The following is an 18,435-nucleotide window of genomic DNA, read 5'->3' on the forward strand; positions in this document are numbered from 1 at the left end:
GGCTAAAGTCGTATCACCCAATCAAAAGTAATGCCTAAATCCTCTAACTAATGCAAATAGGGAAGTAGGGTCGAATCCACAGGGAAATTGGTCTTTCTATTCCTAATTAATTAAAGCAATCTAAATTATTAAGTAACAAAATAATAAATTGGTGAAAGGAAACTAAACTACTAAGAGTAAAAGTAGAGAAGAATAAGAATAGAGAAAATCAACGAATAAAAGACCTAGATAATAGGTTCACCAATAAATAACATTCCAGGGTAAAACATAATAATCAATCATCAATGCATCAATTAATCAGATCATAAAGGGCTTTTGCTACGTATTACAATCACAGAATTAATTTACCGGTATTAAATCTCATCTCTCGAATCTCGACTTAACCATTTATAAATTAACCTGCCTATTGAAACTAGACCTAAACATCAATTCTCATCTCTCGAATCTCGAATCAATATTGTCAAACTCATGCATAAAAGATTAGGCCTAATCTAGTCACAGAGCATTAAATCAATCAATAGGTAATTAATCTAGCATTAATAATCAACAACAATAAATTACCCCTTCATATTATTTATGGATTCCCATAAACCCTAGAAAGAAAACTACTCATACATAATTAAATATAAACTAAACAAAGCAATTAAAGGAGACATGACGAAAGAATAATTAAAGTAAAATAAATGAGATTAAAGTAGGAGAAATCATTACCAAAGTAATCAGAATTAAGGAGTTGAATTAAGAACAAAGTTCTAGAGAGAGAAACTAATCTAAAGCTAAGTAGAGAGAGAAAGTCTAAGAGAAGAAGTACTAATCGAAAGTATTAAAATCGTATTTATATCTAAAACAAATACTCCTAATTAAAACTAAAATAAATCGCCAAAATTATCTCTAAAAATCTCGCGCCCGATCGGGCCCGCCTTTTCTTCAGTAGGAGCTTATGTAAAATAATAAAGTGGTACAAAAATCAATGCATAAAGTTGTGAGAGGAGATAAACTAAAATGTTGTCTTTGAGATTAATTGGGGATCCGTCGTATATTTTACCGATGGATATTATAAAAATATGTTTACAAAATTATATTTCAAATACGTGAAGTAGATTTTTATATACAAGTAGGCGAGTGTACAATAATTTTTATTATAAGATGGTCAATTTGTAAGTAAGTTTAACTATTTTTATAATAAATCTAACCATTTAAAGGATAACTTTTAATTTGTAGTTGATTTGAATTTTATTTTAATGTGTAATTTCTTATAGATTTATCATTACATACTACCTCCGTTACAAGTTATGTGCAATGATTAGACGTTTTCCCTCTCTGCTTTATGTCAAATCGTTGCACATAACCTGTAACGGAGGTAGTATTATAAAGACTAAGATGATTAATTAATACCTTATAAATCTTTTGTAAGAAAAAAATTATTATTAGAAAAATAATAACTTTTGTACTCTAAAGAGTAACTTTGAATACTTTTATGATAACTTTAACCCGTTTTATAATAAAATGAACGTACACCCGTCTTTTTTTAAAGTGTAATCATTGACTCTTATAAGTGGGCATGTGGCTGGTCACTCTATATGGGTGTACTTTGTCAATGTTATAACCCCTTATAATTAACATTATAGGGGATACTCCGGTGGTGTTATAGGGATTACTTTATTCTTTTGCAAGCAGTCACAATAGCGGCTTATCGCACAAAAAAACGTGTTGTATATTTTTTTTTTGTTGATGATTATTGAATTAATAATAAGGTAGCTATTGAATGATTTTTTAAATACTTGTCAGTGTTAAAGGATAATTTTGTTACTTTACAATTAGCTACACGGTGTAGTTAGTAGCATAGAAAACTTGGTGTATATATATTTTTTATTTTGATGATTATTGATTTAATAAGATATTTATTAATGGGTAATGATATAGGTAGTTTTAAGGCTATATATAAACATTAAATACACTCTTAAAAATTGTATAACCAGGTTAAAATGTTTTTTTTTTTGGGAAACTCTACATGGTGGCCTCATGTTTTTCATTTTTCTACGTGGAAGACGAAGTTTTTTCCAACTCTTTAAAGTGGCCCCAAGGTTTTGAGTATTATGCATAGTGCCTATTTTTTGATTTTTTGGCTAACTTTTTTAGCTTTTGGGTAGCCATAAGTAAAAATAAAATAAAAAAAAAATATTTAAAAAGAAAAAAATAAAGAAAAACACCAACCACCAGCGAGCCACCCACGGTAGCCGGCGCGCCACCACCCCCTTCCCCCCACCTCACTGCACCCCTCCCCAAAACCACCAGCCACGTCGCACCACCACCCCTACCCACCGGAACCCTTCCCCTCCCTTTCCCGCAGCCGCCTCGCCCCCAAAAACCACCAAACCCAAAAATGCACCACCACCCCCTACCCAAAAACGACCACGAATTTGGCCTTAAAAGGCCGAAATCGGCCGATCAAGGCCACTGAGCCCCAAAATTGGCCGATTTCGGCCAAATTCGTGGTCGTTTTTGGGTAGGGGGTGGTGGTGCGTTTTTGGGTTTGGTGGTTTTTGGGGGCGAGGCGGCTGCGGGAAAGGGAGGGGAAGGGTTCCGGTGGGTAGGGGGTGGTGGTGCGACGCGGCTGGTGGTTTCGGGGAGGGGTGCGGTGAGGTGGGGGGAAGGGGGTGGTGGCGCGCCGGCTACGTGGGTGGCTCGCTGGTGGTTGGTGGTTTTCTTTATTTTTTTTCTTTTTAAATATTTTTTTTATTTTATTTTTACTTATGGCTAACCAAAAGCTAAAAAAGTTAGCCAAAAAATCAAAAAATGGGCACTATGCATAATACTTCAAAACCTTGGGGCCACTTTAGAGAGTTGGAAAAAACTTCGTCTTCCACGTAGAAAAATGGAAACCATGAGGCCACCATGTAGAATTTCCCTTTTTTTTTTTTCATTTCTTTCCTTCCACCTCCCAACCCCTTCCATGCCTACCTACCACCATAACCACCACAGCCCCACCCCTACTGCCACCTGAAATAAAACCACAGCCAACCTCAAAACCCCCTAACCACCATGAAACCCCCTGCCACGCCTCCCAAACCCCTATTAACCACCTCAAAATCTCAACTCGACCTCGAAAAAACCCTTATCGACGCCGGAAAACTACCTAACTATCCCAAAACCCAACTCCGACCCAGAAAAACCTACCCCTTTTGTGAATTTGACTTTTTTTTTTTTTTTTAATTACACTTACCTTGATTATAATTTTTTAACTCCATAATAACATGTAAAAGTAGTTGTTACCAAGTACTCCACTATACTACACGTTTGACGTTTGTACTTTTATCTTTTTTGAGTGATGAACAACAAGACCAGAAAAACTTGTCATTATTAGATTTTAGTCCATCAATATTTACAACACCTTCATCAACTTCATCAGTTTCATAGCTAAACCTCATAATTCCAACCCCAAAATCACAAGCAAAAATGGAGAACCAATCATCTCCTACACCTCATGTGCTCATCTTTCCATTACCATTACAAGGCCATGTAACCCCTATGCTACAATTAGCCGAACTTCTTTGTCTTGCTGATATTCAGGTGACTTTCCTGAATACAAACCACAATCACCAATTTCTGACCCAAAACAACAACATTGAAGCTCGTTTTTTCCCGCTACTCGGGTTTCACGTTTAAGACGATATCAGGTTGGCCTCCCCAAAACCAATCTCGGCCACAGGCTGGTAACACTAATAATGTCATGGACCTCTTGAATGCTGTGAATGAGGGGGTGGCACCAAGTGCTAAACCCCTTTTGAGAGAGCTTCTGTTTGGATCAACAGAAACAGATAAGGTTACCTGTTTCATCATAGATGGGTGGTTGAGCTTTGCTTATGATCTAGCAAATGAAGCTGAGGTACCTGTTATTGCATTCAGGTGTTCCAGTGCATGTTGTAATTGGACTTATTTCTGTATTCCACAGCTCATTGAAGCAGGAGAAGTACCTTTCAAAGGTAAGCATATCTATATTCTTGACTTTTAAGAGCTTTCAGTGTTACTAATATATGATCTTATTATTCATACCAACTATAATGATGAACAAAATTTACATGATTGTGTATGATAATGGTAAGGGTGAAGGGGGCGGCGAGGGCAGGGAAGGGATGAAAGGAGTGAGCAAGCAATTACCTAAAAGATCTCCTTTCTAATAATTTAAAGAATGCTGTACTAAGCTTAACAAATGAAAGGAATATTATATTCTCCAATTTGCTTCAATGAAACATGGATCCTTCACTCTTCCTTCCTTCTCCAAATTCTCTTCTAAACGCGTCTCATCAGTTTGTTTTTAAGTTCAATAGTATAGGAAAAAGAGGTTTCATAAAGAAAAATCTGATGAATGCTCTTTTTTTTTTTTTTTTTTTTTTGTCTCAATTCAATAGTCTATCAGAAGTACAAGATAAGCATACTACCAAAGGCAAGAGCTGCAAAACACAAAGCAAGGCAAGCTCATGGTAATCGGGAAATCTTTGCCTTGAGCAAGCAAGCATTGCCAAATAAATAAATAAAATAAAAATAAATAAATAAAATCAAGCCAATTAAGTACCATAAATAAGACTGACAAGAGTGTTCAATAGTGACAGTATAAACATACTGTATATGGATTCAATTCAGTGTAATTGAAGCCGCAGCAACTTATAATATGCAAGCAGAGATTTATGCATAGATACAAACATAAAATAGATTATGTGTATGCGCAAAAATCATCATTACCTAAGTACAGGTTAATTACTCTAGTTTTAACAGCTAAAAACTCAGGAAGTACAATACTTTAAGCCATTAAGGTCCAACTAGAAGCAATATGGCTAGCTGGGAACCTTAAGAACTTCCTTAAACAAAATAAACTGTAATTATGAAATGGTATTTAAATCCAATAATATCTAATCGCCTATTAAGCTCTAAGCAGAATAAAGAAAAGAGCAGTCTTGAACCATGATCCCGCAGCTTAGTAAAATTTATCTAATTAAGCTCGGGCTTTGATGGTGAGGCTGAACATAACTTATGCCAAAAACTAAGAATTTTAATTCAGGTGACAAATATTCAGTCTAACAAAGCCTTTAAAGGGTCTCCAATACAGAATAACAAAAACAGTATATACCAACCATACATTACTGTAGTCCTCAAATCAGTAAGATTATCTGCTGGTATTCTGGTAACTCTTTTTTTTTTTTTTTTTTTTTTTTCTTTTACCCTTTCATGAATTGCATAGAGAATGAAGAAATGGATCAGCTAGTAAGTAAGGTACCAGGGATGGAAAGCTTTCTTCGCTGCCGTGACCTGCCCAGCTTCTGCCAAGGCCAAGACATGTCCTCATGTAGTGACCTCAAACAATATTTCATGAATGAGATGCAGAGAAACAAAGAGTCCCACTCGCTCATTCTCAATACATTTGAGGAATTGGAGGGTCCGGTTTTATCTCAAATCAGATCACAATGCTCCCGGGTTTACCCCATTGGACCATTACATGCACACCTAAAATACAGACTCGACAAAGAGGAAACACCATTGTACAACAATTTATCTAGTAGCTTGTGGGAAGTGGATAATAGTTGTATATCATGGTTGGACCAAAAGCCCGACAAATCTGTCATCTATGTAAGCTTTGGCAGCACAACTACCTTCACAGCTGACCAACTCATGGAACTTTGGGCTGGTCTAGTGCAGAGTAAGAAGTACTTCCTGTGGGTAGTAAGGCCTGATGTCATCACAAGTGGCCTAGACGGTCCAATTCCAGATGACCTCTTGGAGGGAACCAAGAAGAGAGGATGCAAGGTGAAATGGGCCCCACAAGATGAGGTCTTAGCTCACCGAGCCATTGGTGGGTTCTTGACCCACAGTGGGTGGAGCTCAACTCTAGAGAGCATAATAGCAGGGGTACCAATGCTTTGTTGGCCTTAGTTTGGTGATCAGCAAGTGAACAGCAGGTTTGTCAGTCAAGTTTGGGGAATTGGCTTAGATATGAAGGATACATGTGATAGAGCAATAGTGGAGATGATGATAAATGATCTCATGGATGGTAAGAAAGAAAATCTGTGCAGATCAATGGATAATATATCACAGGCAGCAAAGAGAAGTATCGCTGAAGGTGGATCCTCCTATTCTAATCTTACTCATCTAATTGAAGAAATACAAGCAATGTCCAAGAAAGGGGGACTTAAGAGTTCATCCTTGCATCAATGAAGGCAAAAAGGTGAGCAACTAACTAGTATTAAAAAAAAGCAGTGTAGCTAACGCTTTCCTTCAAGTGAGTGAGACCGAGGTGGGCTCACAAAGGTTAAAGTTTAAGCTATTAATGAATTTCCTCCCTTGATCAGGGAATAAAGAGTTTGCTATTTCTCAAAAAGCAGAGGAAGTCTAAAACATGTGCCTCAAATAAGACATTGTTCTTTAGTTGAGTTTGTTAGTAGCAAAATAGGAAATTTCTATGTGAATAATAAGCCTTGTCATTCAAATAATGTGCCAGGTGAGAATATGGGCTAAAGGCCTGAAGCATTTTCTACAAGAATTATTTACTAAGCATTAAATATACTATGTCAAAAGATGAAGCAGCATCTGGATACAGAAAAATAATTGTTTTCTTCTAAGATTTCTGCATTTTAGAGTTTAAGAGAAGCATCTTAATTGGTGTCGAAAGTGATCTATTTTCCACAAAATACATTTAGCTTTAGATATACTTACCAATTTACCATGCCAATAATGAAAACCTGAAGTGTCTGGATGCAGATAAGATATAGTTTTACTTCTACGATTACTGCATCTAAGGTGATAAGAAGCATCTAAATCTGAGTCAAGAAGCATCTCAGAGCAGCAGCAAATTGCTTCTCCAATTCTTCTTCTTCCTAGTGCCATTTCTTCATCTTAAGTTTCTCTTCATGGATTTTCATCAACTGTTCTCTCTCAGAGGCACATGTATCAACCTTAGGCTTTGAAGTGAAGTGAAATTTCACGAGCTTTGAAAAGTCCTTCACCCTGAGGTGAAAACAAGCAAATTCTTTGATTATTAGGTTGCAATTGACATATAGCCAGGAGATGATGAGAATAATAAACTGTGTGAGAAAAATGCCCCTTGAGAACAAAATAAGCGGCATACAACAATGTACAGCATTATGCTAACATAATAGATAAAAAGGGCTTTATCAACAAATCCAAAGAACATCCATGTAGATACCTCATCTTCTCCATGAAAACAAGAGAATTACAGGGCTAAAATCCCCAAGTCTTTATACATATTTATTAATCCTTACATACATCATGTAACCAAGACAGATTACCATGAACATCAAAGGGATACAAGAATATAACAAAGACAACCATTATTTGCTCAACAATTTCAGATCTGTTTCAAAAAAAAAAAAAAAAATCAGATCATTATATTTTCAATCACCCCAAATATGGGATGCCATGATGCCACAGGAAAAAAAACAATTTCAAAAATTAAATTTCATAGAGATAACCAGGCAAAACCATTGAAAATTATCAAGCAATATCAGTAATGCCTACTATTAGTCTATTACCCTTTTCTTTTCATCTTTAGGTAACTTGGATGTCTGCTGACGGCCAAACTTAACTTCCTTATTCAATGATTTCTCACTCATTCTCCTGATAGACTCTCCAGATGATCTAGACACCAGTTCATTGACTTCGAATTCTGACTGCTCCTCATCATCATCATTAATATCAAAAGAATCAGTTTCTGATATACATTTCCAGCCCACCATTCTTCACCCCCATTTTGCATGAAGTAGCCCCAGAAACAGGATTTAAACAGCCAGGCAACATCCCTTCTCCAGTATATAACCCAGCAGCACCATAAGAAAGAGCACTCTTATTTACATAAATGTTTGAAGGATTGCAATATGCTTTTTTTCTTACCAACATAACAAACAGCTTCAGTCTGAGGACGAACTACATGGCATATATTCCACAAGTGCTTCAGTTGTGGACAAGAAAGACATGTGCAACTTTAATAAGTTAAACTTAAAGAAAAAATTACGCAAATAATATTAGACATAAATGAAGCATCAAACTTAAGAATAATTCACAACACAACAGCTTTTCAATTATGCCACCAATTACCTTCAGGTTCTTCTGAAGGACAAAATTGGTGTGGTACTACCATCATTCGTTTTACAAAAATACAAACTCCTTAGATACAACACTTGGAAGAGCACTATAAAAGCTTTGCATACATCTTAACTGCAACTTAACAGATAAACATCTGAAGCAGGTCCTTCTTTGAGTCACTTAAATTTTCAGATGACAAGAGGCCAACAAATAATGAGAAAGTGTCTGCATCAGCTTGAAATCCCTTGCCAACCATTATATCATGATAGTATAATGCATTAGATAAGTCATTACTCAGAATATAACCTCTGATGACCGTATTATAGGTTCGATCATCAGGGGGGCAACCATCTTCCTCCATTATCCTCAACACTTGACCAGCTTCACTCATCATCCCTTTCTTGCAGAAGCCTTTGATCAGTATATTGTATGTTTTAACATCAGGTTGCAGACCTTTTGTTACAAGATCTGAAAAGAACTTTGCTGCATCTTCAAGTTTTCCAGACTCACACAAGTTGTCTATTAGGATATTGTAGATGACAACATTTGGCTTAACACCATTATCCTCCATTTCTTCAAGCAATTTCACTGCCTCATCAAGCTTTGCACTTTTGCAAAGGCTGTCAAGCAAGGAGGCATAGGTGACAACATCTGGAGCAATTCCATGAGCCCGCATATCTTTGAACAGCTTATGTGCAAGTGGGAATCTATTGGCTTTGCACAGTCCATCAATAAGAGTGTTATAGGTAACAACATTAGGTGTTATCCCTTTCTGTAAAATCTCTTGGAAAATGTTAAGGGCCTTGTCAATGTTTTTAGCCTTGCAATATCCATTAATCATAGTGCTGAAACTGACAAGGTCAGGCTCACAACCATTTTCGGCCATGAGAACGAGTAGGTTCTCTGCATCTTCCATCTGACCGCGCAAACAATAACCATCAAGTAATGCACTGTAAGTAATCATGTCAGGAGTCACACCTTTCTCAATCATCTGCTTTAGAATGGACTGAGCTTGATCAACACAGCCATCTTTACAAAACATGTCAACCAGCATGCTGTAGGTCTTAACATTAGGTGCAATGTTGCTCTCTAACATCTCAGTCAACATACGATGAGCCTCATCCCCACAGCCGGAATTGTAGAGGCCTCGAACCAAGGAAGTAAAAGTGACAACATCGGGTTTAATGCCCTGAGTTTTCATGGAGGAGAACAGGTCCAGGGCCTGTTGTAACAACCTGTCCTTACAAAGACTATCGATGATAGTGCTGTATAAAACAATGTTAGGCTTAAAATGAGATCGAGATTGCATTTTGTTAAGCAAAGTGAGAGCAGACGTATTGTCGCCAATCCTACAAAGTCCTTTGACAATAGTACTATACATAATTAAGTCGGGTTGGAAACCAAGCTTGACAATTTGATTCAACAAATGAGCAGCTTGAGGGAGCTTATCAGAGTGAATATAGCCATTAATTAAGGTGTTAAAAATGACACAATCAAGGGGATAACCAAGCTTAATGATTTTACCAAGTAGAGAAAAGCCGAAATCAACTCTGCCCAAATGGCAGTAGCAATTAGCAAGAACACTTAAAGAAAGCATATCATGTGAAATACCAAGTAATTCAATCTTCCGGAAGAGAGAGATAATGGTGGAATGAGGTTCAAGGCGTTTCAATTTGGAAATGGCGTTAAAAAGCTGAGTAAATTGGATAAGAGAAGGAAGAGGACGCAAATTAATCATACGATTGAAGAGTGAAAGGGGGGATTTAAGATCAGAAAACCCTAATTTGGATTGTTCAGAAACTGATTGAAGAAACGATTCACGGTCATCAACAACTTAATGAATTCGATTATGCCGAGAATAAAATCGAAATTGAAATTGAAAGGGGGAAAACAAGAGAAAAGAAGAAGGAATACCAGAATGAAAGATGGCGGAATTACAAACTCTGCAACTCATCATCTTCTTGCCTTCTTGGTGTTCATTCAGCTCACACTGTCACTGTTGCTTTATTTTTTATTTTATTTTTTTCCTTTTTTCACTACAGAACTATTGCTTTTTTAAAACACAAAACTCACAAATTTGGCCAAATTTGGTTTAACACAAGTAAAGCTATAAACAATCCGTGTTGAGTCGAGTTTTAATCTGTTCGAGCTAAGCTTGATAAGAATTATTCGGGGTTAAACAATTTCGAGCTTGAACGAGCTTTTAAAAATCTTATTCAAACTGAACTCATTAAGAATTTGTCTTATTCAAGCTTTGTTCACGAATATATTCATTTACACTTCGAGTTTAAGTTCAATTTTGAACGGGAATCGGGCTTAATTAAATAAACGAGTCCTAATTTATCATTAAAAAAATCAAATGCATCAATTTTTTTCATTAATTTAGAAAGTATTTCGTGATAAAATTTAATTTATAGGAAAAATTCATTTTAATAATTTCAAGTTCGTCCAATTACCTTAAATAATTCCAAAATTCGAGTATTCTACAATATTCCCAACTTTCACATACGTTCTCTCTCTTCGGTCCCAAAAACCAACAACTTGCTGAAAAGGTTATTTTTAATTTTTTATTTTTATTTAATTTTTATAGTTTGTCATGTGTTGCACATTTATTGGTTTGAAAATCAAAATTGAACGGGAAACAAGAGAAAAGAAGAATAAATACCGGAACCAAAGATGGCGGAACTACCAGCTCTGCAAGACTGCAACTCATCATCTTCATGATCATGTGTGTTTTTTCAGATCGTGTGCTTTCCTTACTGTCATAAACCAACTTTATTAACTTTCTATTAAAAACTCTTGCCGTTTTGAAACACGAATACTTTGATCACAACATCTGCCCAAATTTGGTTTGACACAACCCATTGATCTACTCTAATTATAAACTCGTAAACAAGATAATGCACAATAATACTTAATGATTGTATGATTAACATTACTCGTTCTTATACAGAATACAGTACATCCATAATGCAGAGATACAATAAAAATCAACTCCTTCCCTGCATTGGTCTTTATGTGATGCCTGTATAAGTTAAAGAGTAAAAACAAAAGTGAGATAAGCTACATGAAGACAGGTCAGATAAGCTACGTAATTTCAGTAATTCGATCATCCATAAATTAACAAACGAGTTCTATCGGTTGACATATCGAACCTGTTATGAAAAAAGAAACATGAAAAAATCGAACCTGTTGTGAAAAAAGAAACATGAAAAAATTCACATAAGCGTCTACTCTCCAGTTGTCTGTATCCTTCCTGTTTATTAACCATGATTTCCTGGATGTAAAGGGAGTAATTGCTGAAGTCCAGAATATGGCATTTTAAAGACATATAAGGATTTCTGTAAAACGTTAACAAGACTACAGTCTTAACTTTGCACTTCAAATCACCTCACACAACAAAAGTCATCAAATCAACACAAAAACTTGTAGAATAGAGCATAGCAATAAAAACCCACGCGATTCCACATTGCTGAAAATACGAATCCAAGTTTCATAGTGATCAAGGGAAGCAGAAGAAATATTACAGGTAGAAAATATGGTTTCCCCCTTGTATCACCTAGCACCAAAGTTGGATTAACATGGATTTCGAAATTACTTTGGTCATCCCAGGCTATATACATAATCACAATAGGTCATCTCTATTTAGGTCAGTTCATCATTCCATAAACAAAACTCAGACATCAACCACGACTACTTTGTTAAAGTCTTAAACTGAAATGTTTTTCTTCCATGCTCTGCGACTGTTTTCAGCAGAGGCGGTTCTGAGCCGGAGCAAGGTGCTCGACGGCTCAGGGCCCCGAAATTTGAGGGGCCCCAAAATCAGGTATATCCTATATTAGTATATTTCTTTCATAGAATGTTAAGAATGTGAAGTTGGGTGTAATGGTAAAATGCTTACATTTCATTCCAGTGGTCTCAAGTTCGAATCCTTGAAGCAGCAAGTTAGTAAATTTTTTTGGGAAAACAGCAAGTGGATGACAACTGGCAGTATACATTGAATAATCTGAGTATTTGACCGACAATTTCCACCAATTCAGCGCATTGTTTCTTCCGCCAAGTCGCCAACCCCATTTAATTCTTATTTCTTCCATAGTTCCATATTATTCCATCTTCCAAGTACCAAATTTAATCCAATTTATCATAATAATTCCCCAAAAAACTCTCTATCTCCCCAAATTAATTCGTTTTTTCATTGTTTTTTGTCAACTAAAACTCTCAATCTCCCGTATACACAGAAAAATATTTTGTTTTTTTGTAATTTTTTCATATACTAAATTTAATTTTACCCAAATTATCTCTTAATTCAATTAATCAACGGTTTGATATTTAATTTTAGGATGAAAATCATGAAATTAATTCAAATTATCTCTTTTTAAGTGATCCTGCTACAACAGTACTGACCATCTGTTGTCCTGTTTCAGCATGCTATGCTGTAGTGCTGATGAGTTGCTGCTGTTTTCCTGCATTAATGGTTGAGAAGTTGCTGAATGCTGTTGTTCTGCCTTCTTGTTGCCCAGTTGCGGCACCATGTACAAGGTCCTTAGTTCTGTCCTAGTCAGATCAGTTGCTGGGCCTGTTGCCTCTCGTTTTGGTTCTGGACTTCTGGTTTGCCATGTTTGATGGCTGTCCTTCTTGCCTTTTGGGTTAGATAATATATAGTTTGTTTTCTCTAGGATGCCATGTAATGCTTATGGTTGTTAGTGGTATGCTTGGTTGTAATGTTTTGTCTACTTTTAATAAAATTTATTACCTTTTCCCAAAAAAAAAAAAATTTGCTATTAGTTTATTGGGTAGAGGGCCCCATTTTGAGAAGTTGAACCGGGCCCCATAAATATTACGCAACTGTAGCCCCGGCACTGGTTTTCAGATAATTACTAAGAACACCAGAGTTATGCAATAGCACCAGCTCCCGTGGGGTGAGGAGCATACTTGTTCATCAGCTTGGTCAAGGCAGCATCAAATTCTCTCTCCAGCTCCACCTCCTCCTCCCAATGCCTCTTTTTCATCTCAATCTTCTTCCCACTGTGAATCTGTTCCAGTTGCTCTCTCTCAGCCAAATACTTCTCAATTTCTTGGTTCTGCATCTCCTTAAACTTGGTCGCCTCCTCAGCCCTGAAATGGAAGGGAAAAGAAAGCTGACAAATGTATGCTACTACATAACTGCAATATGCATGTCGATACGATGGTAAGAAGACAAAGTCACAATGAAAATAAACAGACTCCAAATTACATCATAGCCTGGACAGATGATTGACGAAAGAACAATATAATCATATCAATTGCACATGTACTATCTTGATAATCAACTGTGTGACGCAAAGCAAGACTGCAAATGATACTCAGAATTAACCTAAAGTGAGATCATTACCTGCGCCTTCCATCCTCTGTGTTTGAGGCTACTGTCTTCAAATCTTCAATCTTCTTCCGCTCCTCCTGCTGAAGCTTTTCAAACTGGTCCTCCTTCACATTTGTTGCTTCATGAATTTTCTGAATCTGATCATTAAAGAACTGCTCTTGAAAATCCATCTGCAAGAAGGAAAAGAATTATAGTGCTTACTTGATAAAAATTGAATCGTGTTCATATGACCGTAAGTATGAAAGTGCCAGACATATTAGAGCGTAATTCAGTAAACCTTCAATACGTACTGTAAAAGAACATTTTAAAAAAAAAAAATAATAAAAATAAAAATAAAAAGAGACACTGTGGTACCTCTTCTTTGTTCTCCTCATGCTGTTCTTTTGTTCTCTGTCTCACAATCCGATTTTCCTCCATTGTTTTCCTGAGCTTTTCAGAAAGAATGTTAACAATTTCCTCGTTCGCCTTCTTTTGCCGTTGATATTGGGCAGATTTATTCTTAAACCAAGTGAGTTGTTGATTATCCTCACTCATCTGCTTCAAGGGAACAACTACCATCTCCTGGTATGACCTAATCTCATACTTCAGTCTTTGTTTTCCTAAACTCGACAGAAAAAGAACATATCAAATACATAACTAAGATTGTGTTTGGGAAACAATTATTCATTCCAAATGCTTCATTTCAGCTATTTAAATTAAAATTTAAATTCAAAATGATTCCTAAACATCTGTTAGAAAAAACAAGAACATTATTATTATTATTTCCCTTTACAGGACAGAAAAGCGGAGAAAGAGAGTATTAGCAAAGTTGGATGGCCAACAGCCATTGCTTTTTAATACATAGAGAAATTAGCTTTAGAAAAATTAGAAAGCTGCGAAGTTGGCAATGATGGTGGAATTGAAAAAGCACGGAGAAGGGAAAAAATCCATCATTGGTGCCATTCTGAAAAATTTAAAAAGACCAGTGACAGAAATGGATGAAGTTATGACTAATGAGCAATTGAGGAAGAGAGAACGAAATCCAACATTCAATGGTAGAGGGCAGCACGGGCTAATGGCCATCAATGGTAGGGTTTTGAGGAAAAGACAAATGGTGGAAGCAAGATGATGTGGGACTTGGAAATGACTACTATTTGGAAAGAAAACAGGAAATTCAGAGAGATGGCCTTCTTTAATAAGTACATAAGATTCAGTAAATCCAATTCCAAATGATTTAAAATCCCAAACAGAACATTTTCCCTGGATCCAGATTTGCAAGGAAAAGACAATATCCAAACATAATACCATATGGCAAAAACCAAATAGACTTGAATTTCAACAGTCCCTTTAATTTTGTTATCACTCACAGTCCAAAACATAGTATAACAAAGACGTACACAAAGCAAATTCTGCCACTGATTGGGTCATTGGGCTAAACAAAGAGGTTTCACAGGAACTCAAGTCAAGACTACAATATATGGCATGTATAACAAATTATCATATTAAAGGAGATAGTAAGAAACCTTGAGAATGCTTGTTAAATTCGTCAAGGTCATCCTTCTTGGCAAAAAAGCCATATAGTTGGCGCTTTCCTCCAGCATAAAATAGAGCCTTTCTACTATTATCCCATGCACTTCTCCCAGTTCCCTGTTGTTGGAAGTGCCTGTGAAGTCGCTCTGCTTCCACAAAGCCCATAGCCGAGCTCTCAAATATCAGGACGCTAAAACCACGATGCCCCTTAGGGCCATATGAGTGTTTAGCTCGTACTGCTGCATAGCCCTTGAAGTACTCTAAGAGCTCCGGATTTCCCATCCCAGTCCACTGAACAAAACAAACAACAAATTAACAAACTGAAAAAACTGCAGCCTACAGATCCACAAGGGATGTCAGTACATATTATGGTAAATATATGTGAGGTTTCAGATATACATAGGAATTACAAGACCAGTTAACGAATGTATGATTAAAAACATAAATAAACATAAATTCATACCTTATCATTGTCATCAGTGTCCAGCCATGTGTTCATGATCATAACCATAGGAGGCCAGACAATGTCATGATCTTTCACCTCTTGCTTCAAACCCTCCCACTGAGCATATGATTCTCCAGCAGGCACCACAGAAGTTCCTTTTCTACGAAGCTCCTCATCCAATATATCTGCAAATGTTCGATGGAGCTTGACTCTTAGAGAGCCCTTTGTCCTAGCATGCGCCATTAAAGGCTGGAGACCCTTATACCAATCAATGGCGCCAGGACCACCATGGCATGCAGGACAATGCCATTGCCGTTCAGGTTCATTTATTTCTTCGATGGTCAGTGCATCCACAATTTCGAAAAACTTCTTCAACATCTTATGGTTCTTCATCGAATCATGAGTTTGCGGTCCTTCATCATCATCAGAACCATCACTCAAAAGATAATCATCATCATCAGAATACACTTCATTTTCTGAATCATTATGTGCCTTCTCCTTTGAATCGTCAACCACCTCCTCTTTTTCATCAACGACCTCCTCTTCTCTTGGTTGAGAGGATCCACTTTTCACAGTCCAATTCTTGTTTGGGGCATTACAGCTACGTATGCCTAGTCTATGAGCAGTATCAGGCTGACCCCATGCTTTTGGTGGGGGTTTGGTTGGACCCATGGTCTTCCCTTTCCAAATTTCTTTGGCTTCCGGATGACATCCTCCCAGGCCCCATCCTCAGAAGATTCGAGGCTGATATCATTAACAGCCTTGCTCAAATTATCAACGCCCTTTCTTGAACTCATATCTTCAGTTTACTGTCCAATAATTCTCAATCAGCAATTTATACACAAGTGAATAAACACAATGTAGGACACAATGTAGGCCTCAACAATCATAAAGCAATCAATAGTGAATCCACCAGTTCTACATAACAAACTCTTAAAAGACGGAAACTCATCAGACTATAAGAGGATCTCTAACCCGATTAAGAAGACAACACTATACTTTGCAAAGAAAGAGAGCCAGATAATTTTGACATGAACAACGCATATCAGTTTATAACCAAATTTCACCAAAGAAAGAAAAGAGTTGACAAAAATAAGTTTAAGTAGAGGTAAACATCATGATTGCCCACACCCATCCATATTGACACTTCACAGATAATGACAGTAGCAGAGATTAAACTTATTAGCATATAGCTCGATAATCCATTTTTCCAATGACCTCATTGCCAGGAAACCAGCATTAAGAATATGTATTTTATCTAGAAGATAAATGGAAGCCAAAAATAGAGTCACAAGTTGCATTTGTGTAGTCCTAACATAACAGAACACCAAAGAATTGCCCACAATTATAATATTTAATCATGAAAAGGAAAGGTGCAAACAATATTGCCAACAATTACACATTACACCACTTCTAAATGGAAAGTAAAAAAGATAAAATCAAAACACAGAAGAAGTAAGAATTTATATTCCAATACTAATTCCTACCGGCTGCTAAGAATTACACCACATAACTGTAAGATCTGGTATTCATTCGCTGCAAAAGAAATGACCTAAGGATCCATTCTACACAGCTAAAAATACCCACTCCCTGAACTTAGACATTAACAAGACGACATTGCTCCCACTAGGGCACGTTAGAACAGACAATATCAAGGCATCAGCAAATACATTGTACCATTAATCAACACAAAAACACCATCATCAAGAATTATTTTCTACAACTTCAAAAACAATGCCAACAAATTTGTCAGGTCAAAACGAACAAAATCAAAACATTCATGTCTATATATACATAATCCCTCATATTCATTCATCAAACAACCATTCCTAATATACAGCCTTCCAAAATCACATGCATCACATTAGCATGATTCAGGCAATTGAGACATACAGACAAAAAAATTATACAAACAAAATCAACCAAAAATTAATTATACAAACTTAAATTACACATCATTATACAAACATAGAAAGAAATGTTATACAAACAATCATACAAATATCATAAATAAAAATAAATTACACACAAAATCAAACCAAAAAATCATACAAACATCATTTCAAAAGAAAAGATTGTTAAATAAAACAAAAAATAAAACAATAAAATAGAACGAAACTCATCACAAACAAAAACCCTAGCACACAATTTACAACAGAAAACCAGCAATTTACTCCAATTTATAGCACAACTCTCATGAACAAGCGTAGATACGTAGAAATTTCAAGAAAAATCACTAAAAAAAACCCCACAAAATTACGAGAAATTAATCAATAAAAAATAATCACAACAATATAATCAACAATCAAAACAAAGGAAGAAAGACAAAAAGAGGAAAAAAGAGAGAAAGAAACGTCAGAATCGTACGTCACCTTCGAATTTTCCGACGATCGGAAAGAAATGCAGCAGCAAAGAGACGTTCGCCGGAAAAAAAATCGCCGATGAAGCACCGGCGAGAGGAAAGAGAAAATGTTTGCAGTGAGAATTGGAGTGAGTGCGAGTGTAAGACTGGAAAGTATGGGGAAGTGAAGTGAGAGAAAATAAAGAAAAAGCATAAACCCTGTTTTTATGAAGAATTGTGGGCCCGGATTCCAAAATTTTATTCAATTTAATGGATTTTTTTGAAATTGATTTTATTTATGAAAAATAAAATTAATTTTTGGAGTAATCACAATCTTGAATTATTGGAGATGTATTTCTGAATTTGGGGATTTCTTCCCAAATTGGTTGATAGGGTGGGATTAGGTGAGTGGTTAGAAGGGCGGTAAATAAAACGTTCCTCCTTTTGGTGAATGATACATTGATATGTATACGGCATATCTAGTTTTGAGTAATGAAAGACGAGTAAGGCTTTTATCCCATGATATCTGTGTTTAAGGGTAGGGATCATCTTAACTTCTTCATTAACTCTTAAATATTGAAATTATAGTAGTTGGGATATTAGTTCATGTTATACTACCATGTAAGCCTTTTATTTGAAGTTAACCTTTTTTTTTTTTGGAAGGTAAGAAAAAAAAAAAGGAAAGAATTA

General features: G+C 36.2%; 1 protein-coding gene and 2 pseudogenes across 2 annotated transcripts; 1 reads left to right on the plus strand and 2 right to left on the minus strand.

Annotated features, from left to right (window-relative positions):
• The first annotated feature begins 2,510 nt into the window (after positions 1-2,510).
• On the plus strand, positions 2,511-7,386 carry LOC110701383 (annotated as a pseudogene).
• On the minus strand, positions 6,585-11,838 carry LOC110701381 (putative pentatricopeptide repeat-containing protein At1g12700, mitochondrial). 2 transcript variants are annotated; one of them, XR_002507345.1, is made up of 3 exons: positions 8,104-11,838; positions 7,542-7,957; positions 6,585-6,996 (listed from the first exon to the last, which is right to left on the minus strand). XR_002507345.1 is itself a non-coding variant. In XM_021879038.1 (2 exons), exon 2 carries the CDS (start codon positions 9,827-9,829, stop codon positions 8,231-8,233), a length of 1,599 nt encoding a protein of 532 aa, XP_021734730.1. In that variant the 5' UTR covers positions 9,830-11,116; positions 11,281-11,838; the 3' UTR covers positions 8,055-8,230. The 2 variants fall into 2 exon arrangements, 1 of the variants encoding a protein (XP_021734730.1); XM_021879038.1 differs by lacking the exons at positions 6,585-6,996; positions 7,542-7,957 and having other exon boundaries at positions 8,055-11,116; positions 11,281-11,838.
• Positions 11,839-12,164: 326 nt separating this feature from the next.
• On the minus strand, positions 12,165-17,985 carry LOC110701382 (annotated as a pseudogene).
• Between the last annotated feature and the right edge of the window lie 450 nt (positions 17,986-18,435).

This window comes from Chenopodium quinoa, unplaced genomic scaffold (assembly GCF_001683475.1).
Source record: "Chenopodium quinoa cultivar QQ74 unplaced genomic scaffold, ASM168347v1, whole genome shotgun sequence".
NCBI classification, from domain to species: domain Eukaryota; kingdom Viridiplantae; phylum Streptophyta; class Magnoliopsida; order Caryophyllales; family Amaranthaceae; genus Chenopodium; species Chenopodium quinoa.